This window comes from Histoplasma capsulatum, assembly GCF_000150115.1.
Source record: "Histoplasma capsulatum G186AR genomic scaffold supercont2.5, whole genome shotgun sequence".
NCBI classification, from domain to species: Eukaryota; Fungi; Ascomycota; class Eurotiomycetes; order Onygenales; family Ajellomycetaceae; genus Histoplasma; species Histoplasma capsulatum.
In genome coordinates this window covers 256,130-278,023 of record NW_025544805.1, presented here as the reverse complement: position 1 = coordinate 278,023, position 21,894 = coordinate 256,130, and the positions used below count along the sequence as shown (strand labels likewise).

Below are 21,894 nucleotides of genomic sequence, written 5' to 3'. Positions count from 1 at the left end.
GAGTTCTGTCGTCATGCGAAGCATCTCTGAGCCTGACCTGACATGTTTAAAAGCCAACTAACTATATCCGCGTTCTCCGATGTATTTCTTTGTGATTTGTAGCATCTATTTCTCCTGAGTTTCAAATAGTATATACACCATATATCCTGCTACTTTTTGAATAAATCCTGATGGGATTTCATCGGACAAGCGGCCTTCCCCAGGTCTTCTAGGAACCCGAGGATTGATTGTCTGGGGTGGAGGGAAATCGCTACACCACTGTCATTTGCTTGCTGCCTTCAAGGTTATCAAAGGAGGCTTCCCTTATCTCGGGGCGGTGGAATTTATTATACGGATTTTTCTTTTCTTTTACTATCGTCACCTCATCTAACATCTGAACGTAGGCTGGAATCTGCTGTACCTAGCCCCCCTTCTCCGTCATATAGGAACGGCCGGAGAGGGACAGCTCGCTTCTTTATTCTGCGAGGATTATATCGCCAGTAACGAAACAAGACAGGACATGGCTTCAAAAAGCCCCCTCGCGCCAGCCAAAATCTCCCGTGCCACCATCTCATTTCTCCTATCTCTCTATCCCCACACCATCAGAGAATTCTACAGGGCTAAACTGATAGCCAAGTCTACACCGAAAGCGGGCGCGAAAAATTCTTCGAAACGGTCTACGACGAAAAGAAAGACCGAAGAAACTATAGAAATGGAAGTCGAAGCCTTTTTGGAATTAGGTAAATTGCGCTATGAGATTATACCTGCTGCTCTGAAAAATAGAGCTGGAATTGGCTCTGCTACAGACACCAGTAAAAAGAACGAAGGAAAGGGGGAAGAAGAAGATGTGAAAAGACCAAGGAAAAAGATAAAGGTATCAAAGGATGATGATGGCTCACCCGCTCCGGGTCCCTTTCTAGAGAAGGATGAGATAGTCAATCTTATGGACTGGAAACTGTATGTGCCAATCCCAACCTAACTCAACCAGTCTGCTCTGTGATCGTTCCATCTGTCACACGCAATGTGCTCATGACATTTTCGCAGCAAGCATGGCTCCCACCGACCAGCCCTGATGGGTATGATACGATCAAATCCAGAATCCCTCGTGAGGTCCACTACCAGGATGGCCTTCTCGCAACTGCGGAGTGTCCTATCCAATACAGGCGGCGAAAATTTCCCCGCCGCGCCACTCGAGACGCTAACAGGTCCCCTCAGGGGCGTGGGGCCGGCAACTGCATCCCTTTTCTTGTCTAGTGCACCCTGTCAAACGTCTTCAGATGATCCATCTAGCATGGATATAAATGCGCCCCCGTTTTTCAGTGACGAGCTTTTCAATTGGCTTTGCCTGGATAAATATGCGCATGACTTCCCCAACAGCAGCAACAGTGGGAGAGATGGTGGTGGTCCGAGACCCAAGGGGAAGTCACCAGCGATGACGGAGGCTAAAATCAAATATAACATGAAAGAATATCGAGAGTTGTGGGAAGCTGTGAGGAAGCTTAGGGAGAGGGTCAATCAGATTCATAACGAAAAGGGGGGCGTAGGAGACGGCCGTGGTAAATTGGGGAGCAAGAACGAAAACATCTCCGTGCTGGATATTGAGAGAGTGGCGTTCGTTATTGGCCATCTTGACGTGTCGGGGTATGAGGAAGCGATGAAGGAAGCATCTATAATGGCAACCTAGGGGATGGGAATGCCGATGATTTTCAGTGCAGTACCCGTGCTTGCAACTGGTAGTGTGAAAGCTATAAATGCAGGAAAGGGGCAAAAAGAGGAGAGGATGTGAGCTTTCATAGAAAGCTCAAGGAGAGTGATTACGTTAAGTATAGTGTACATGTCTGATTTCTCCTTGCCTTACTATGTAACTTTCATTCGGAACAATGAATACTTGGAGCAAAAAATTGAAGTCAAGCCAACTAGCGAATTTAGTTATATGCCATAAACCCGAAGACAGCCTATTGAATACACAAATTAACTATTCTTACAAGCCCCTAGAGTTTCCCCATCCTCGTTTCATCAAACACAGCGCACATCCATTCCTTGTGTCCTAAAACAGCGATCAATTCACACCTGGTAGCTTCAATTCCTCTGCTCGATGAATTTTCAGCAATCCACCCACGGGCTCAACTGAGAGAATGAGAAAAATTGAACTTGTAACGAAACGAGCGTCAGCTCCACCAAGGGAACGCAAAGGAATACCAACTTCTCCAACTGAATTAATTAGTGACCATCCCCCTTAATTTACTTGCAAACATTCTACAGGATCCCCCCTAACGCCCAAAGCTACAACAAACCTTTGACTACCAAACACCCCCCCCCCATACACACGACTTTCACATCAAATACCCAATCCCCGCAAGCAACATCCAAACGAGTCCTCCCATTCCCATCTCACCACCAACAACCACCATCCCTGCCGCCGCATTCCCTGTGGCTGAAGCTGAACTGCGCGCTCCCGTGCCGGTAGCAGTGCTCTCCCCCGAAGTTTGGGAGGCGGCACCCGTATTTTTCGTCGCAGTAGGTTTTAGGGTCGATACAGGAGTGGTTGTTCGGAGAGTATCCGCAGCGTTGCAGTTCGCGACTTTTGCGGAGTCTACGCCGAACCGGCCTGGGTCCTGGGGACAATTGTTGTAGCAGCTACATTCGTGTTTCAGACGAGTTAGTAATTGAGCGTTGATCATTTTTTTTTTCAAAACTTTCTCTGTGATTGCTATTCTTTGGAAGGAATTGTGATAGAAAGGGGGACTTGACGGGGCTCGGGCTTGCGATGAGTAGTGGATATATCGTACGTCAGGATAGCGGTATATTTGTCACAGAGGCAGATCCAATCTTGCACGGCGCAGGTTGAAAGAAGGAGATTGGTGGATTTCAGGCAAGCATCGAGAATACTGTGTGTTCAGGATTTTGGTTAGTAACGGAATTCTGTAAATATTTCAAGCTTCACAATTGATCTCCGTCTCTAGTTTTTGTGGTTTTTTCATCATCGTCTCGATCTTTCTCTGGCCACGCGCAAGTCTTATCAACAAAAAGAAATCACGTACTTCTGCGCCTGGCATTTTGAGGAGCTGCCGCTGTCGGCGGCAGCGACATTTATATTCGCCACGCCAATGCAAAGGAAAGTAAGAAAGGCCGATAGAGAAATAAATGAACGCATATTTGGCAATGAAAGTGGACGATATATATGAACGGATGGAATGGAAAAATTAACGAATGTAGGTGTTTCTCTCCTTTTTTGATTTCAATTTCTAGCTCAATGCTTTTTGTTGCGGTTCACACAAGAGAAGTTGTGTGAAAGCCTTGGCATATGAAAGCGAATTATTTGATTTGAAAACACCTGAAAGCTGGTGAATATATGAATGAATGAAATGGGCGGATGATGATGGGGAAGAATGAGCGTGGGAGCACTGAGGAGATGAGAAACACCAGGTTCAGGAGAAGATGGAGCGTTGTTTCGCCCGCGTCATAGACATCGAACGCCGGACAGAAAAGGGGTAATCCAGGTTGTGAAACATTTTCCTTGAGAAACACAGGCAATTAACGATAGCTCCTGCATGTGGAGCCAAATGTGTTACAGACTATTTGAAGCCGAGACCGTATCTGGTTTGTGGCAACTGGTAGGCGTTGCGCTTTGGCTCGGTTCGTATGGCACTACGCAGCGAGCCAGTAACAACAGCACATATTGGCGACGTTGGTGGGAAGGGGAATGGAAAGCCGAACAGCATTATTTATTTAGACTGGGCTTCTCTGGGAAATTCCTGGGGAAGTTGCAAGATTTCTGAAGAAGTGTGATTAGCTGGTTTTTGTCACCCACGAGAAAGGGTTGCAAAAGAAAAGGGTCGAAAGAAAAGGACATCTCTTGATCAGTGCTAGAAGGGTCTGGAGCACATTTATCAATGAATATGATGCTTTGAAACCATGGTTGCCAGTTTGAAGCCTGTTTCGGCGCCTCCAAAAGCCAAGATGTATGCAATACGCGAGGTTTAGCGGCCATGCAGGCAGGTGATACCGTGCTACTTCAACACACTCTTATTGCACAGCTTTCGCAGAAGATGAGATATTGAGTCAACTCGATGTGAGAGGAGCGACAGAAATACACAGAAAATCCTGGTGGAAGTCTGCTTGTGGCCAAAATCAACTTCGGGTTCCAGTTCATTTTGTGATTTATAGCCGGTGTCCTAACCCAACTACCAGTTAGTTGACTGACCAATCACCAGGTTGAAGGAAGTTGGAACATGCCAACTTGTATCACAGCCCCATACTCGCTCGACGTATCCGCACAAGTATTACATAGTATCCAATCTAAGATATCTTCGACCTATTCATGATATAGCTGCTCCTCTCGTACTTCATGTTTTTGCTCGATATTCCTTTCCGTGCTTTCTGTTCTTTCTTTCCCCACCTGTCTCCATGCATTGTCCAGTACATGCATGCATATATCAAACCTGGTTTATTTAATGATTGGCAATGTCATTTGGTGCGGGATACTGACAGGAGGTTGTATCATCATAAAAGAGGAGGAAAGGTGGGGAAGTGAGGGGGTAAATTATTACGTACCTACGGAAAAAGAGAGAGAGAGAGAGAGTGAGAGGAAGAAGAGAAAAAGGAAAAAGAAAACAATAAATTTGCTGGGCGTCATTAAGGGGAGGATGAGGAACAAGCAGAGGAAAACACTGGTAAAGCAAAGAAGAGGACAATGAAATGCAAGGAAAGAAGAAATAAAACCGGCGAAGAAGGTAGCAAGGTCATAAAAAATTTTTTTAAATGAGGGAAACAAAATAAGTTACTCATGTCATGTTCATAAATAGGAGATATTGATACCCCCCTTTCAATTTCCCCTCTCCACACACCTCCCTTAGTCTCTACATTATACAGAAGAGAGAGAAGAAGGAAATGAAGGAACCAAGTTATACACAAATATATGGCGGTAGGAAATATGCTTATATAAAACCACTTCGGACAAGGACAAAAAAGAGAAGGTCTGCCTCTGTGATAAAAATTGGAATAGTAAATAGCATTTGTATGGCTGGGTTTCCATTTACTCCTGGCCGAAACCTAAGGTCTCCTCGACGGCGATGGATAACTTATGCTGCAGTTGTTCGTATGTCTTATATGGCGGTAGATCCAAACGATTAAAGCTGTAATTTTTCGAACCAGTTAGTATCAAAGGAAACATGAAAGGGTAAAGAAAAGAAACGCCAATTGAGATATAAAAAGAACCTACCATGTATGCGATTTGGGTAATGCGGTGATCTCTCCAGATTTTTCAATGGTGAATCGCCTGGGTCCATCGCTACCTTGCAGGTCTTTAAAACCGTTAACAGGAATGCGCGAGGTACCCGTTGCAAACTGTAGGAGACGAGATTTTTGCTCCGCATCCCAGCTCCGTATGACCTTCCAGAAGTTCTGGATCACTTCGTCCTGCTCCTGGTAGCCGCGGTAGTCGGTGTGTTTCTTCCAATCGTCCACATCGATATCGGCAATACCACCAATTAGGAGCTCCAATTCACGCTCATCGAAGACGTTGACAAGGTCAGCGGGGATGAGTTCGTTGAATCCGGTGATGAAAGCGTTGAACTGTTCTTCTACTCTTTTTTGGATTTTCCATTCTGTGATCAATCTAATTTGAAGTGGTCAGTTAGTTATAATTCTGGTGCTTATTCCTATGGACACTATTAACATGCAAATGGGTATGTACATACTCAACATATTGCTTTTTGTTCTCATTGGTAACAGGAATGTTGCTGCCGTTTGGTATTAAGTCAACGGTTTTCCTCTCGCCGAATTGGTCATCGTCAATGGAGAATGTAAGCTCGTCGAAGACACCGGTAATATCATGTTCCCTAATTGGTAGGTCAGCAGACTTGGTATACTCGTAACTCTGAAAAGAAAAATAAAATCATACAATGTCCATGTTAGATTTCGGTGGAAATCTTCATCCACACCCTCCATATCCTGCAGCGTAACCTTCTTCCTTAACATCATCTTATAAAATGCGCCGATGAAAAATGAATCAAGGAAGCGTCGGTGGAAGATAGCAAGACCGACAACACGCCCTATGAATTTGAAATAATTCAAATGCTCAGGGTTGATACCGGAATGTGGGTTGATTTGGAGGGTGTAATTGTCATGTGCGGAATACTCGAATAAGCAGTAGAAAGGGTTGAACATTTCGTGGGAAAGCAAGAAGAAGAATTCTCTGTTTTTTTTTTTTGTTAGTACACAGGGGAGTTTTATATTTGACGACGACAATAAACGTAAAAACAGACGAACCTGGAAAGGCCACCATAATCGAGACCATCTTCTCCATCGAATTTGATCATTAACCTCTTCTTCAAATCCGAAGCACTCTGTCGCATGATCTCTGCATACGAGTCCTCGAAAATAGCACCTCGTCGGACTTTGACATGGCATTGTCCCGACATGATCCGCAACGCCGGCTGGGATCTGAAGTAAATAAGCTTGCGCCGGAAATCACGCTTGTATTGCGGAACGCCTTGATCCAGAGACGATGGCAGTCGTGGGTCATCCCAGGTGGTAGTTTTTGTATTGTGATCAACGAAGTACACCCGAGCGGTGTTGGTGAGCCTCATTTCCCAGCCGCTTGGTAGCGGCCCGAGTTGACTCACAGGCTGTTGTTGAATAGTGGTGTTATTTCCATTAGCATTTTGGCCATACATGCGGATATACTGCTGACGACGCGGATCGACCCAGGTAGTCGTTCTCGTGTTATGGTCCACAAAATACGGCCGGCCTTCCGGCGTATAACGTTGCTCCCACCCTGCTGGAAGCTCGCCACTGCCCGCTGTCGTAGCTCCCGTGGCCATCATAGAAGCAGCATTCGCATTGGAAACCCCAGGAGGAGTTCCTGCCTGCTGGGAGTCCGGTGGGTTTGGCGAACTGGCGCCTGTGCGGTCCTCGGGAAGCATCCGGCTTTGATGAGCCCTGCGTTCCATCTGCATGTTGGCTTCCAGCTGGGTGCGTTGGGCTTGCTCGTTGTATTGTTGTGAAGGGCGTGTCCATGTTGTGGTTCTGGTATTATGATCCACATAATATGTCCGGCCCAGATTATCTTCTCGTCTTTCCCAACCCGCTGGCAACCTGCCTTGGCTATCTTCGAATGAGCTCAGGTTGGCCCTAGAAGGAGTCGATCCATTTGCTGTCTGACTAGGTCCACTAATTTGTGGACCGGCAGTGGCGGGAGTTGCAGCAGAGGGAGCGCGAACGGGAAACATGGAAGAAGGATTAGCAGCAGCTGGCTGATCGTTGGTTATTTGATTAGCGGCGGCAGGAGCAGCCGACGCAGAGGACTGGGGTCGTAGTTGTTGCTGATATGCAAGGTTTGAAGATGGAGGTGCGTTTTGAGGAGGCCGTAAGGAACCGTTTTGTGGCGGAACAGGAGTTGACAAGTTCGTGGATAAGTTAACGATCAGTTTCCCGTGAACAACAAGATTATCGTTCGACTTCTTCAGGTCTCTTGTAAGCATCTCTGTGAGGAGGAGTAGTTAATAACCGTCTTTGATATCAAATAGGAGTATAGCTTTGGGAGTAAGATAATTCACCATCGTCGCCAACGTCTAAGTCTATCACATCCCCAATGCGAACGTTGATAACACCTAAGAAACCCTGGTCCTTCTTCTTGAACTTCTTTTGATCGAAAATCTGAATAGCAAGAATGGAATCTTCGGTGACTCTCCTGGTTATTGACAAAACTTGGTTAGATCCAGCGCCACAATACAAGGTGAATCAAACAGGGCTTTATGGGGTGACGTACAGGTCAAAGACTTCATTCCAGTATGGGTTGAGGGTTTTTTTGATCACTGACGTAGTGTGTGTTTGTTCACCACCAACCGTGGCTACTGCAAAGGGATCGGGGAATCCTGGATAAGAAACAGTGCAGTGCCTGCTGTCAATATGGAGTACTTCTCTTCACAAATGTCTCTATCTTCCTATCGCCCTTGGGAACCTGCTTTTCGGGACGGAAGGAGGGTCCAACTTACGGAAAACATCGCGTTTGTACAGCCCATCAGCAGCGATGACTTTAGTTCTTGGTCAATATAGGGGATATCACTGTGAACGGGACGAAGGATGGATGGATCCTTACTTGTGACTCTGAGATTTGGTTGACTGGCGGGGCAAAACGGATTAGCGCATCATTTCATCAGACAAATGGTGGCAACGTAGAGATGTAGATATTTATAGCAAAGGGAGACAGGGACATACGCAGGCAAGTTGGAACCCATTATGACGGCAATCCTAGCTCAGCAGGCCGTCTCCGTCTTCAGGACGGTGGAGATATATGCTGAGGGGTGGCTGGTGGAGGCTCACATCCAGCGGGGGAGGGAGCAGCAACAACAGCAGCGAACCCCAGAGCAGCTAGATAGACGCAATCTTGAGGAGTCGACAGTGGAGATGTATATTGAGGCCTGGATGCAACGAACAAACCACCGAGATAATTGGCGTGGTTGCAGGTGCTGATGCAGTAGCAGTAGATGTCGTTGTTGGTGGGCGGGAGGCTCAAAGATGTCAGATGTACTTGTCTCCAAGCCCGGCGTGGGAGCCGCCAACTGAGGCTGAGCAGTGGAACGGGCCAATCGCCGGCCGCAGCACTTGGGGCATCGGTGGCGCGCCGAGCAGGGCCAACCTCGCACAGGCCTCGTTATCAGTTACGGGGTATGGAGTACGAGGGTCGAGGAATTGGCTTGGGCTGGGACTTGAAGGTGTTGCAATGCCACAAAATGATTGATGCTTGCAGAGAACATCCTGACAACTGCCGCCAACCGAGCCCTCACCTCGAGTTGCACTGTACACGCACATATGGAGATCAGCCATTCGCATACTACAATTAGTATCTACCTCATGAGATTTCGGTTTACAGGAGAGCAAAGTGTTAATTAAATATGCGCTTGATCTCCATTTCTCTATGCTTATTTGAGTTGCACAGCGAACCGTCAGAGAGTCTGCTGTATGATGACGAGATATCCCCGGTTTTCAAAACTGGAAACGGTTGTTGACACAATTATCAGCAGGGAGCAAGACAGTACCCCCACCATAATATATTCTTTCTTTTTCTTTCTCTCCTCTGCATGTCCCCGTTCCTAAATTCCTGGCTGCAGGACAGCGCTCATAAATTTATGAATAATTCTGTCTTCCCCTCAGACCTAAGCCAAAAGAAGAAAAGAAAAAGCAAAATAAAGAGATGGTGTCAACAAGGACAAAGAAAGAGGAAGTCGATCTGAGAATAACCGGACTAATAGAAAGGAGAAAAGTGGAAAACAAATCGAAATGATATAATGAAACATACGGTGGATAGATTCGAACCCTCATTATCCCGCTCATTTTCAGTTATTTTTTCGGTTAATTTTTTTTCTTTTTTATCGCCTTTGCTTCAGATTCAAGAAATTTTTTGAAAAAAAAAAAAAAAAAAAAAAAACAGAAATATATGAATTGAAAGAATTCAACATCATATTCCCCATATCATATCATATTCATACACACCACACCATACCACACCACACCGCACTCCCAACGCTGAGTGTTCGATGTTATTCGATCCGATTGGGTCCCATGCTTGGCGCAAAGGGAGATATGGATGGAGTCTTGGTGGAATACTGGGCCATATTTGTTCGTCCCCCACCCCCTGCAGTTCCTTTTCGTTCTCTCCAATAAGTACAAAGTGCTTCCCTCTGGCTCAATTGCGAAATGGATGTATATTGCCGCGGACAAAATGTAAATAAGAAATTTCTTGCCTTCTCTTTTATTTTAGACAGGTTTAATTTTCAGTATGGTGCATATCCCCTGCCCCGACCCCGATAGCCTCCGCGATAGGCGCCTCGAGGAGGGAATCCCCCACGTCCGAATCCGCCGCGACCGATGCCCCGGCCCCGGCCCCGGCCTCGGGTCATTCCTGGTAGATTGGTTCGTTTGGGTACGACCTGAAATAAGGAACAATACGTAGAGGTTGGCTTATGTTAGTAACGTAGTTCTATGGATATAGATAGTAAATTAAGCAAGTAAAAGAGATGGGGAAAGAGGTAGTTTTCTCGCCTTCAGGTTCCTCCCGCGAAAGACACTCTCGTTCAAAACAAGTGCTTGAGCCACAAGACTCGGCTCCGTGAATTCTACATACGCATACCTGTGTGTATTTATACCAATTAGCGTTCCATCTCTTGCCCAGGCAGCGCGGAGTGAATTTTAAGAGAGCAAACACAGAAACAGCAAGGAGGGGAAAAAAAGAAATTAAAGAAAAACCACCAGTTAAACCATAATAACACAAGGGCCGGCAGCATAACCAAAAGAAAGGAAAGGTGAGACAAACCCCTTGGGATGGCCAGTGAACTTATCGAGCAAGATAGTAACTCGATTTATCGACCCGCAACTCTGGAAGTGCGCCTGGATCTCCTCCGGTGAGGCGCCGTAGTCGACGTTTCCGACAAAAATGCTCCGCGCATCGATATCCTCTTTATCCTCGCGCAGACTCTCGGACTGCTGGTCCAGCGACGCTTGCATCTCTCGTAGCTTGGCAGCTTCGGATTCCATCTCGGCCACCCGCCGCTTCATGGCGGCGATTTCTTCCTGGAAATGGAAAAAATGGATTTCTTGTTAGTTGTATCATATTCTGGCAATTTTTATTTTTCCTTTTTTTTATTTTTTAAATTTTTTTTTCTTTTTTGTCGGAATCAAATGGCATATCGCGGGCGGGAGGAGAGAAATGCGATTTTCAGGGAGCTGTTCAATTTCTTTCGATGCCCACTTCGAATCTCTTTCCATTTTTCCAGAGTTTCTCATATATGAGCATGTACGGGACATGTAGAGGTTAACTTACTTCTTCATAGCCAGGCTTTTCATGTGTCTCCAATCGCTCATCGGCGACATCGCCCGCATCAGCCATGACTGTGATTGGTGTGCGTAGAAGTTGTCCCTTATGTGTGAATTCCCGGTATAGATAACAGGAGCTGATTGAATCCAACAAAACGGACGGTACTTCCTGAGATCCGGAGATATCGAGGGAGTCCGTTTGTTGCCCAAGGAGTAAAGTGTGCCGAGACACACAGAAATTGGGAGGCCGGTAATACGAAGGAGGTAGTGAGAAGGGCTTCAAAGAGAAGAAGAGGAAGAGGGGCCGCAGAGGCGGTTGCTTAGCTGTACGTCGTGTCTTGTCAACGGTTGCTGGATGATATCTCAGATTATCTTTGAGAAACAGCCGCCAGCCGCTTTTCTGGCGCGGGTGACGGATTAGGCATGGCGCGCTCTGGGCCTGTGGAAGGGTTCGAACATCCAATGACAACGTGAGTATTGATTATCAGATCGAATCATGCTTTTTATCTTGGAATCCATGAGCTTTCTCTTGTCTGATCATGCTTTCAATGGGGGTGGGTCATTGAGGATGTGGTGATAGATGAGATGACTGTTGAAGAAGGCAAATTGGCAAATCCGAAAACTCATGCTCTGCGCAATCAATGGCAATGGCCAATTCCCAACAGCCATCAATGCCTGCCTATCAACATCCGCCAGATGAGACCTGCACTATCTCTATAAAACCTCTTTCACATAAACCATTTTTTCCATCATCTCTTTCTTTCCTTCTTTAATTACTTTATGTTCATTGTATAGAAAGTGCTAGAGTTATATATAATCCTATAATAGACCGAGGTATCTATAAGTGACACCTAGGCATCCCCCGAGAGGTTTAACCACATATAGGGTACGGGCTCCAATGATAGCGGCGGTTGTTATTGCTTGTGCGTTTTTGGTCGAGTGGTTAAGTCTTGCTTGTCCGTGCCTGGTGCCAGACTCAATACTCCCCTGCAGGCTTGCTCACCTTTTGCACAACCTCACGCCCGCTTTGATGGGATTTCCGTTACTGCTCCGTTGCATCATAACGGGTTTTACCTGGCCAAATCACATCTCATATACAGTGACTACCCAAAAACCCGAACGACGCATCCTCGCGTACGCCGATTATGGGGCATTGTCCATCACTACCTCAGACTGTTCTCTCGATCTTATTTATTATAGCTGGGTTGGGGCTACCTACGGTAACCAGATTGCTCAGCTTCCATCTGGGCTGATTCTGAAGTGGTCTGATGGTGCTCCTTTAGAAGAAGTCTTAGCTATGCAGGTTGCCAGGAGGGCGGGTCTCCCAGTTCGGAGGGTGATCTGCTATGGAGAGCATCCGGGTCGTCCGCATGCTCCAGTGTCGATTCCGATGACTCGTATCCTCGGCGATGAACTTGGCCGAGTCTACAAAACGCTCACCGACGTTGAACGAGATTCAAGCCTATTACAATTAAATGGTTAATTGGGAGCGATAAGGAGATGGAAAAGTCCGTGGGGGGAGAACAGGATTTCCGACTACTTGACAAGTGTCCTTTGAGTCTTCATTCCCACTGTCAACCTTTATATTTAACGGATATAATGGCTTAAAGCTAATGTTTCCGTGTTTGTTTGACAAGGCTGTATTTTGACTTGCACGCTTACACATATACTCACCGCTTGCGGGAGAAGCTTTTAGCAGCACATACAAAATACGCATAGGCTCGTCAAGAATCATTAAGCAGGGACCAAACAATGTAACTGAAAAAGTTGTATCTGGGCTCGTATGCATGACAATTATCAGCAAAATGAGAGCGGGAATATTTTCTCATTTCCGGCACGGCTCGGATATGTACACCATGCAAAATTGAGATTAAAATCATAGAGATAAATATAAAAACCAATTCAGAGAGGTAACAGGTGAGAGTGAGGGGGAAAAATAGGAAAATAAATTAATAGTCGGTAAAAGCGATGAAAAGGCAATCGACAATGTTTTTCGGCGTTATCATGAAGCAGTAGGCGGTGTCTGTTGTTTACGAAACGAGACTTTCTCAACGGAGACAGTTTCCGCACCCTGTTCATCCTTACGCAGCTGATAGACGTATAGAACGAGCACATCACCTTGTACCTATATTAAGTATTAAATTATATAAAGTAGTCAGCCACCCATTCGCACTCCAAATAAAAATAATCATCGATGGGATGATTCAAGGGGGAAAAAAAGAAAGAAAAACAGAAAAACAGAAGGAAATATCTCACATCCATTAGACAGAAACTGGGAGTCTGCTCTTCCTCCAGCCCACCCAGCGTCGTGAAAGCTCCTGTGGCACTGCCTGGGTTGATAAAGAATCTTCCTTCCAGCTCATACGCTTCGAATTTATGCGTGCCACCCCATAACAGCACATCAACGTCCATCTGCCGTGCGGCTATGAGCAGGGAGTCAGCATCGCCAGGCGGTATGATGGTATGGCCATGGGTAAAGCCGATACGCAGGCTGCCATGGGTAACGACTTTGGAGAGAGGGAGATTGGGCGAGTCGACATCGAAGTCGCCCTTGACCAGTTGGAGGTCTGGGGCGATTTGGCGGAGGAATTCGAAGGTGTCGCGGTCCGTGAGGTTGCCGAGACAGAGGATTTGGCCGATTTTACCGGGAGTGAGGAGTTTTTTGAACTGTATTGATTTTAGTGTTTGTTTTCTATGGCGGGGCAAGGGAAGGGACACAAGGAGAAATCGCGGGGAAATTGTTTGGTGCAAACCTTTGCTGGAATATCCTATTATTGTTATCATTATTGCACAATGGATGTTAGTATAGCAATTGAGTTTTTTTCCTTTTTCTCCACCAAGCAGTCAAAGCAATGGAGTGGGTGAAGTGATGATAACTTGGAGATACTATATGTTAGGAGCGGAGATTCAGCGTACCGGAGTGCGGTCAGGGACGAAGAGGTCGCCGATGGCCAGGACCAGACGGGAGGTCATACTTGTGGCAGCTTCAACTACCCATCCCATGAAATCTAAATGTGAGATGGATAGGCTACTTCTTCTTCGTCCTCGTCGTCGTCCTCTCCCCGTGTTCTGTTCTGCCTGGTTTCGATGTTTGGCGCTGCTGCTGCCCTGCGGCTATGGCGGCTATTTCCAGAAACAGAAATGGATGGTTTAGCGCTTCAACCGCCTCAGCCCTAACTGGCGAAATTCTATTCTGACCCAGGGACATTTATACAGCCGTTTGTCTACCATACAGGCTCGTCAGTACTCGTAGCTACTGGGCACTGACGGCTTAAGAGACAGATGGAATTAGCCAATCCTGTGGGCGAATTGGTCATTCGTTTACTGAGGCAGCTTTGCCGTATAGTTAGGTGCTGATCTTCTCGACCGAGAACGCAGTGTCATGACACCTCTATACTACCTAGGCAGATACTAGGGCATCATGTTTATAATCGACAGCTGTCTGGCTGACTGCTTGACAGCCAATTCATTGCCTGTACTGCCACAAATCCCTAATAAAATGCCTAAGCATGCCTTTGCCGCACTGCCTTTCAATGGTTGCCTCTATATGCTAGTAGTTCGGGATTCTCCAACGTCAACGGCCAGCGATATGTCCTTTTGGCCGATATCTCAATTAATGGCAACCTGTTGGGATGGCTTTATCTGGGAATTACTAGTATTTTGAAGATACTGCATACAGTAGATAGTAGAAAATGGTAGTTGATGCCTGCACACGGAGTAAAACGTGAGGGTGGTATGGCAGGTATTTTATACCTTGCACATTAACATTTTTCTGATATAAACTGCCTTTTATCTTCAAATATCATGGATATGAACGACAAACAGTCCAACTGGTAAATATGTATGCTGCGGGCTGCACCATAAGAGTATATACGAGCCCTAACAGCAACTAACAGTTTTCTGGGTCGCTAACAGAAAATAAAGGCAAAGCAAAAAAAAAGACAAGGCCAGAAGTCTTCTGGACGGGATTATTTAACCGTATTCGGGTATATTAAATCGGCTCCCCTTCTCGGTCGACACAATTTCCATATCTCATTATCATCTACAACTACAATTGCTGCTAACCGTATTCCTCCCCACCATCCAGAAACACACAATCGTTGCAGCATCCACGTCATCGGCAGATTTGCTGCAAGAAAGCAAGGAAACACTCGAAAAGCATATGCTTAATAGCCTTTCCTTCTCGGCATTTCGAGCTGTGGCCCGGCTCAGGTTCGGAAGTAGAGAAATCGTCCTGGCTCCCTCACGGGCAAACCCGCGCCTGAGCCTGATCTCTCGACATCTTGATCAGAGACTCCCCCTACCGGCTTTAAACACCCCATTTTCGACCGAGAGGACTGTGTCTGTCGAGCCTGACGACATTGAATATAAACCCCTCCAGAGAACCCCGCCACTCAATCTCAAAAATACTGCTGCTCCCACAAGCAAGCACAACGAACCCCGGGAGAAAATGTCCACCCAAGAGCATCACTCTACGCTCCTAATCCCAGGCCCCATTGAATTCGACGATGCGGTTCTTCATTCTATGTCCCATTATGCGTAAGTGCCATTCCCACTGTACGCGTTCCCCATTGTCCGGTCCAGTTTCTTCTCTCAAACTAACCGAATAAACCACGTTTTACCCAAGCACAGTGAGAGCCACGTCGGCCCCGCCTTCGTAAAGACTTTCGGCGAATGCCTCACCCTCCTACGCAGCCTCTTCCAAACTACATCCCCAGCCTCCCAGCCTTTCCTCATCGCCGGCAGTGGCACATTGGGCTGGGACCTTGTATCCGCGAACCTGATCGAGCGCGAAGAAGAAGCCCTCGTCCTGCACACCGGCTACTTTGGCGATTCCTTTGCCGACTGCCTTGAAACCTACGGTGCTAAAGTCACCCAACTCAAGGCACCCGTTGGCGAACAACCCTCCCTCGACCAGATTGAGAAAGCCCTGGCTGCAAAATCCTACAAACTCCTTACCGTCACCCACGTCGACACCTCCACCGGCGTCCTCGCAGATATCAAGTCGATCGCTGCCCTGGCCCGCCGCGTCAGCCCAGATACGCTGGTCGTCGTCGATGGCGTCTGCAGCGTCGGCGCCGAGGAGCTTGCCTTTGATGCGTGGGACCTCGACGTCGTGCTTACCGCCAGCCAGAAGGCCATCGGCTGCCCACCGGGCCTCAGCATAGTCATGGTCTCCGGCCGTGCCATCCAGTGCTTTGAGAAGCGCAAGTCCCCACCCGCCAGCTACTTCGCTTCCATGGCGAACTGGCTGCCCATCATGCGGAACTACGAAGCTGGCAAAGCCTCCTATTTCGCTACGCCGGCTACCCAGCTCGTACGCGCCTTGCACACGACCTTGACACAGGTCACCAGCAAGCCTCTGGCGGAGCGCGTTGCGAGACACGAAACTGTGTCGCAGCGTGTTAAGAAGGCCGTTGCTGAGCTGGGACTGCGGCAGCTGGCGACCAAGCCGGAGGACCAAGCTCACACCATGACGGCCATCCGATTACCAGAGGGCATGACGCCGCCGGATATCCTGCCGGTGCTCGCCAAGAAGGGCGTTGTGTTTGCTGGGGGCTTGCATAAGGATATGGCAAGCAAATACATCCGCTTTGGGCATATGGGGGTTAGCGTGATGGATCCCGGACGAGATGATATTGACAAAGCTATTGTTGCGATGAAGGAGGCGTTTGCGGAGGTGAAGAAGTAATTATATGTGCCTCCGTGCTGCCAACATGTTTATCACAATGGCAATAAGCTCTCAAAAACATGCGTATAGTTCAATGCAGCATCAGATATAGATACTACATCTCATGTAAGAATTGACTACTTTTTGGATATTTCACGGGTTGGAGATGTAAAAAGCAATGAGAGAAAATGTAAAGGAAGTATAATTCCTTGGGTGCTTCATGCCTATCCTTTCATGATAACAAAAAGAAGGAATTTTCATGGCATAAAATAAAAGTAAGAATCAACGAATGTGCTAATACGGACGGGCATCACCATTACTTTTTTCAATTTTCAGCGTCTGGATCTAACTGCAATGTAAAACTCGCTACGTCTTTCTGCGCAAAAATTTTAATCGTCTGAAAAGGCGTAAAGGGGGAGACGTACAAATCGGGGATCCAGGATAATGTTATAATATAATTGAAGAGGAGCGAAGGCAAGGGGCGGAGTTTAGAAGAAAAATAAAAACTAAAAAGAAAAAAGGAAAACAATAAAAGAAACAAATGCGATGGCGGCAAGAAAAACCCAAAGTAGAGCAGAAAATAAATACGACGAAAAAGAAAATCATGCAACATAACTATCTATCGGAAATGTACGTATAAAATAATGCGCCAGCCACACTCACTCATCCAGGCATCTACCAATCGTCACCGTCCTGCGGCTTCATCGCACTCTGCCTCTGCCTCAACGCCTCCGCGAGCCCGCCCGCGAAGCTAGCACTATTCATACTATTTGGCGTGGCACGGCCACTCCCGCCCGACGAGTCGTGCGAGTTCATGCTTACCGCACTGTCTCGCGGGGCGGGGGATGGCGCCGGCTTGCGACTGGCGATTGGTCGTTTGGCCGGTGGAGCTGGTGGGGTAGGTTTGGCTTTCGCGGCAGCGCGAGAAGCGCCGTTGGTTACGACGGCGTTTACGGGGTTCACGTTGGAAAGCGTGACTGCTCTAGGCGCTGCAGGAGGTGGTGGAGGTGGCGGGGGAGCGGCCGCAGCGAGGATCGGGACTACAATCTCTTCTAGGTAGGCCTCGGGGGCCCAGCCTTGTGCGGAGGTTGTGGTGTTCATGCAAAGCCACCAGCCTGTTAGGTTGTAAGGGTGATTAGTACTGTTTCTGATATGTGTTTATTGGAAATGGAGATGGAAAAATATAGGGGGTCGAGGGTTTGGGTAGTTTTGTCAGGCATACCATTTCCTTCTTTTGCCATTATTTGGACAATTTCGCCTTTGCGGACAGAAAGCTCGTTAGAGCGCTCACTGTTGAAGTCATACAAAACCTTGGCGGTATCTTTTTTGGCTGCTGGCGGTGCGGCCGGAGGAGGTGGTGGAGGAGGTGCTCGAGCTTGTCCTGAGGTATTTCTGGTATGGCTGGAGGAGTTGGCACCAACGGGCATTGCAGCCTCCGGTGCGGGTCGAGAACTCATACCTGTGGCTTTGGGGGTAGCATTCGGTAGAGGTTGAGGTGTGGGTGTTGGCTTTGAAGCGGCTGGTCGCGACGCCAGTTTTGATGGCGCTCCTCCAGGTCCACCGGGTCGGAGCAATTTGCCTTTGGTTATGGGCTTGCCAGCAACTTGCTTCGGTCTTGGAGTTGGTTTTGATACAGAATTTGGTGGTTCTCCTTGACTGGTGTGGATTGTCCCACTTTTATACAGATCATCACGAGCAATTGCTGGATCTTTCATTGTCTTTATTACTGCCAACTTGCCTGGCTTCTTATTATATTCGATACTGGAGCTTGTTAGCTTGCAAGCAATAAATGTATTCACTTTAGGTGAGAAAGTGAAAAACTTACGTGTCGGCGACCTTGAGGTTGAGTTGGCCGCGCAGCGCATTGGAGAGGTATGCAAAAAATTCTGTCTTAAATACACAGCTAATAAGGGGATCGGGCTCCTGGGGAGAACCAACTCCAAGAGCAAACCAGTCATCTTTCAATTTCGACGCGCTGACGAACTTGATTGCACCGATGGATATTGTTCTTTCCGCGGAAATATTCAATTGATTATTTACGACGCTTTGGACGACAATGTAAACATTGTTTGATGTCTTGTAACAATGGCAGGTCAGCTGGGGTATCGAAGCTATGCTAAAGAGGAGGTGCACATACTAGAATTAAAATTCGTGGAGAAGGTTTACTTGAACGACCGAATTTGGTGACAAGGAGCTCACAGCGGCAGGAGAATAAAATAGTTTCGGATTCTGATGTTTTGGGCAGTTAGCATTTGTTCATTTATATATAAATGTGTATTAATGATAACAACACTTACTGCTAATGCGAATGGAATCCCTGATCATTTCTCCAGGGCCTCCATTGTTTCCAACTCCAAGATAATCACCAAGGAATCTTCGCGAGCCAACAAGACTGTATCTTCGTCTTTCCTTCATTCCACCAAGAATTCTGTGGCCCTGGTCTCGGAGTTTGATATATTCCAGCCCTCCCGTGACCCGTCTCCAGAACCTTTGGATTCGGATAGCACATTCAATTCGGTATCGGAGGTAATTTCGCCAAGCTCGCTGAATACGGATGGCCATGTTATGCCAGTATCTATCCCGCATGTGTTCAAGTGCGAACAGGGTCTCAGGGGTTTTTATGAAAGCTTTCGTAGTACCCATCTGATATTCGTCTGCGGGGATGCTAGTGTCTTTCAGGATCTGCCTCGCCCCCGATTCAGCGTCCCCAGTCCAGGTGTAATCTCCAGCATATGAAGTCTTCGGTGACAACAGGTAGAAGCGTTCGACAAACTTGTCAAAAGTTTGGCGGTAGGCGAACCCCGCTCTGCGAATTCGGACGTTCTCCTGTAGACCAAGGTATTTAATTTGATGCATCACATTGCCAACATTGTACTCGGATGGTGACTTGTTGTCGTTCGGTTTTATAGTTCTGATGTATGACGGTTGTGCCTTCATTAAAGTCGCAACGAGGTCGTTTGCAGATGCTTTAATCTTGTCGCCGGCAGTTGGCGGCCGACGCTTGTCGTCCTGATTAACCTGGTTGGGGAAGAGTGTATGCATGAAGCGGTTACTACTCGAGCCCACTAGATTAAGCAAGTCTTTCAATAGTTGATCCTTATTTTTGTCCGTCATTCCATCCACAGTGTAGCCAACGTCGCCAGCATAATGCTTTACAATAAATTGGCCCTGCCTGGACTCGAAGTTTGGATTTTGACTAAGGAAATTCAGCCTTCCTACAAACGTCTGATCAGCCGCGCCGGAGTCAGCATGTGCAGTTGCACAAGCGTCATTCAATGCGGCGAAAATCCCAGGTGGTCGTTTATCTTCAATCAAGGAACACACAACTTTGTTATCAAAGTATGTAATGGGAGTCCACTTGATTTGCTCGCGAGCGTATTCCTCTTGTTCCGTCTTTAAGGTAAGCTGGATGAAGATTTGCTGTAGCTTTTCGTTGACGTAGTTGATACAGAGTTGTTCGAAAGAGTTTTTCTCAAAAATCTCGAACCCATAAATATCCAGGATACCGATGGAGTTTTCCACAGAGCCCCTAGCTGCAAGTGAGGCATTAACTCGCTGAACAATCCAATCAAACATGTTAAAATAAAGGGCTTTTGCGAGTGCGTCTCGAACAGCAGTGGCTTGGACAACGTTCAAAGGAACCTCATACACGGAACCCCTGCGCCCGCCTCGGGCAGTTTCCATAATTCTCAACGTAAGGGCCTTGTTCACGGCAGCGGCATCAACTTCTAATAAGTAGGCGACGAAATCCACCACCGATTGATCCGTTATTGAAACGTTGGAACTGTCATCTTCGATAAATTGCATATTTCCGAGCCATAAAATAGCTGACAGAACGCGGAAGATATTATCTTGTTCGGCTTGGGATAAACCAATGATGTTCATGGCTTTTAATGTATCTTTGAAATCAGTAGTATCATCTATGCCTGGGACATCAAAACATTTGGAGCGGCTTGTATACACATAAGACTGCGGTTGTTGGATGCCGAAGTTATCTAGATTATTTGTCAGCTTGACGAGGAGTACTCCATTGAAGGATGCCATTTTAAATACCTCTATAGGTCTGCGGTGAAGCTTTAGTGAATTGATAAAATATATGGAAGTTTCGTTCATTCGTGATTTGCCCTACGACTCTAGATTTCTCCAGGAGATAATTTGTAATCGTGGCGCCGACAGGTTCACCAACAGAATTGAATTGTAATTCTAGATATTTTCCGAACCGCGACGAGTTATTATTCCGCAAGGTCTTCGCATTACCGAAGGACTCGAGAAGAGGGTTAGTCGCCAGAACCATGTCTTTGGTATGCTGGATGGAAGAATCGCTGCCACCTGACACATTCGCAATATACTGCATCAGGCGCTTTGCAGCTTCGGTTTTTCCAGCACCGGATTCGCCCGAGATAATGACACATTGATTTTCCTTGTATGCTTTCATGTTATAATATCCTGCTTCAGCGACAGCGAAAACATGTGGGGGAACTTCAAGTCGGTTTTTGCCGCGGTAGGAATCAAGGACCTTGTCGGTATAGATACCCACTGTGTGACGATCAGTATGTCACTCTGGCCTTTTTGTAAAAGTTAGATTTGACTTACGGTCTCTAAATGGGTTCACAGAGACAAGGACATGACCGATGTATGTCTGTATCCCAAAGGAAGTTGTCAGCTAGGGCGTAAGTGGGAACGGCGCGCGCTCCGGAAGGCAGCCATACGTAAATTTCGCCATGTTCAAATCTCTTTTTCAAGTTCTCATTTATGGCCTCATTCGATACTTTGCTGAGGAGCGTCAGATCTGACACTCCAACCTCCTTCTTTTTTGTGCTTTCGAATACGGCCTTTTTAACCTGAGGTTTTCCCCCTGCCCCGCCCTCACCATGCCTCGACCGTCCGAACCCGCGGCTCTTCTTCTCCGGGTCTCGAGGGCGTCGTGATTGTCCCTGAAGAAAATAGAGTTAGGGATCTAAATTGCACAACAAGAATCTGCGAGACTGGTACTGACCATATTCTTGGGTTGCGTCGGGCGCGTGTTTGGTTATTCGGGCCAGGTCGGACAGGCTCTATCGATACTAACGTCTCCTGAAAGAGTGGATGTATGGGCGCAAACAAAGCAGCAACAGCATAAATCCTCGACCTGCAGAAAGTCTCCGTGGCTGGCTCCAGAAAGAAATTCAGACTCAGAATACAGAAGAAGCAGAACAACAACAGAAGACTAAAGTCATGAAGGGCATGTGGGTAGACAGTTGCTTTTGACACTTGGATCGTCTTCCCGACGTCGATGATGATGATGCGGCGCTTACAGCGACTGCGCCACAGCCATGTGGTGGCTAGCCCTGGCTTATATAAGCGAGGTACGCGCAACCCTTTTCGGTCCAATACTAAATCGCTTTTGGACGTCAGTAAACTTTGGTGCCTGAGCTAGGCCATGTTCCTGT

At 47.1% G+C, this 21,894-nt stretch overlaps 9 protein-coding genes across 9 annotated transcripts; 3 read left to right on the top strand and 6 right to left on the bottom strand.

Annotated features, from left to right (window-relative positions):
* Positions 1 to 499: 499 nt before the first annotated feature.
* On the top strand, positions 500 to 1,663 carry HCBG_04031 (uncharacterized protein; the record flags this gene model as incomplete). The annotated part of the gene is made up of 2 exons (XM_045431080.1): positions 500 to 936; positions 1,024 to 1,663. The coding sequence occupies 2 exons, from the start codon at positions 500 to 502 to the stop codon at positions 1,661 to 1,663; spliced, it is 1,077 nt and encodes a 358-aa protein (XP_045287633.1).
* A 649-nt stretch (positions 1,664 to 2,312) lies between these two features.
* On the bottom strand, positions 2,313 to 3,133 carry HCBG_04030 (uncharacterized protein; the record flags this gene model as incomplete). Its single annotated transcript, XM_045431079.1, has 3 exons — positions 2,313 to 2,616; positions 2,769 to 2,867; positions 3,021 to 3,133. The coding sequence occupies 3 exons, from the start codon at positions 3,131 to 3,133 to the stop codon at positions 2,313 to 2,315; spliced, it is 516 nt and encodes a 171-aa protein (XP_045287632.1).
* A 1,881-nt stretch (positions 3,134 to 5,014) lies between these two features.
* HCBG_04029 (E3 ubiquitin-protein ligase pub1) lies at positions 5,015 to 8,219 on the bottom strand (the record flags this gene model as incomplete). Its single annotated transcript, XM_045431078.1, has 9 exons — positions 5,015 to 5,114; positions 5,201 to 5,596; positions 5,679 to 5,855; positions 5,882 to 6,175; positions 6,250 to 7,465; positions 7,539 to 7,672; positions 7,751 to 7,856; positions 8,081 to 8,103; positions 8,200 to 8,219. 9 exons carry the CDS (start codon positions 8,217 to 8,219, stop codon positions 5,015 to 5,017), a joined length of 2,466 nt encoding a protein of 821 aa, XP_045287631.1.
* A 283-nt stretch (positions 8,220 to 8,502) lies between these two features.
* HCBG_04028 (uncharacterized protein) lies at positions 8,503 to 8,808 on the bottom strand (the record flags this gene model as incomplete). Its single annotated transcript, XM_045431077.1, has 1 exon — positions 8,503 to 8,808. The coding sequence occupies one exon, from the start codon at positions 8,806 to 8,808 to the stop codon at positions 8,503 to 8,505; it is 306 nt and encodes a 101-aa protein (XP_045287630.1).
* A 1,173-nt stretch (positions 8,809 to 9,981) lies between these two features.
* On the bottom strand, positions 9,982 to 10,867 carry HCBG_04027 (RNP domain-containing protein; the record flags this gene model as incomplete). Its single annotated transcript, XM_045431076.1, has 3 exons — positions 9,982 to 10,111; positions 10,295 to 10,551; positions 10,802 to 10,867. The coding sequence occupies 3 exons, from the start codon at positions 10,865 to 10,867 to the stop codon at positions 9,982 to 9,984; spliced, it is 453 nt and encodes a 150-aa protein (XP_045287629.1).
* A 350-nt stretch (positions 10,868 to 11,217) lies between these two features.
* HCBG_04026 (uncharacterized protein) lies at positions 11,218 to 12,277 on the top strand (the record flags this gene model as incomplete). The annotated part of the gene is made up of 2 exons (XM_045431075.1): positions 11,218 to 11,264; positions 11,650 to 12,277. The coding sequence occupies 2 exons, from the start codon at positions 11,218 to 11,220 to the stop codon at positions 12,275 to 12,277; spliced, it is 675 nt and encodes a 224-aa protein (XP_045287628.1).
* Positions 12,278 to 12,548: 271 nt separating this feature from the next.
* HCBG_04025 (vacuolar sorting-associated protein) lies at positions 12,549 to 13,847 on the bottom strand (the record flags this gene model as incomplete). Its single annotated transcript, XM_045431074.1, has 4 exons — positions 12,549 to 12,919; positions 13,051 to 13,461; positions 13,548 to 13,562; positions 13,711 to 13,847. The coding sequence occupies 4 exons, from the start codon at positions 13,765 to 13,767 to the stop codon at positions 12,797 to 12,799; spliced, it is 606 nt and encodes a 201-aa protein (XP_045287627.1).
* Positions 13,848 to 14,827: 980 nt separating this feature from the next.
* On the top strand, positions 14,828 to 16,680 carry HCBG_04024 (alanine-glyoxylate aminotransferase; the record flags this gene model as incomplete). Its single annotated transcript, XM_045431073.1, has 2 exons — positions 14,828 to 15,333; positions 15,427 to 16,680. 2 exons carry the CDS (start codon positions 14,957 to 14,959, stop codon positions 16,484 to 16,486), a joined length of 1,437 nt encoding a protein of 478 aa, XP_045287626.1.
* A 327-nt stretch (positions 16,681 to 17,007) lies between these two features.
* HCBG_04023 (myosin) lies at positions 17,008 to 21,464 on the bottom strand (the record flags this gene model as incomplete). Its single annotated transcript, XM_045431072.1, has 9 exons — positions 17,008 to 17,580; positions 17,688 to 18,226; positions 18,291 to 18,541; positions 18,603 to 18,694; positions 18,763 to 20,460; positions 20,519 to 21,001; positions 21,059 to 21,104; positions 21,175 to 21,399; positions 21,462 to 21,464. 9 exons carry the CDS (start codon positions 21,462 to 21,464, stop codon positions 17,141 to 17,143), a joined length of 3,777 nt encoding a protein of 1,258 aa, XP_045287625.1.
* Positions 21,465 to 21,894: the final 430 nt, after the last annotated feature.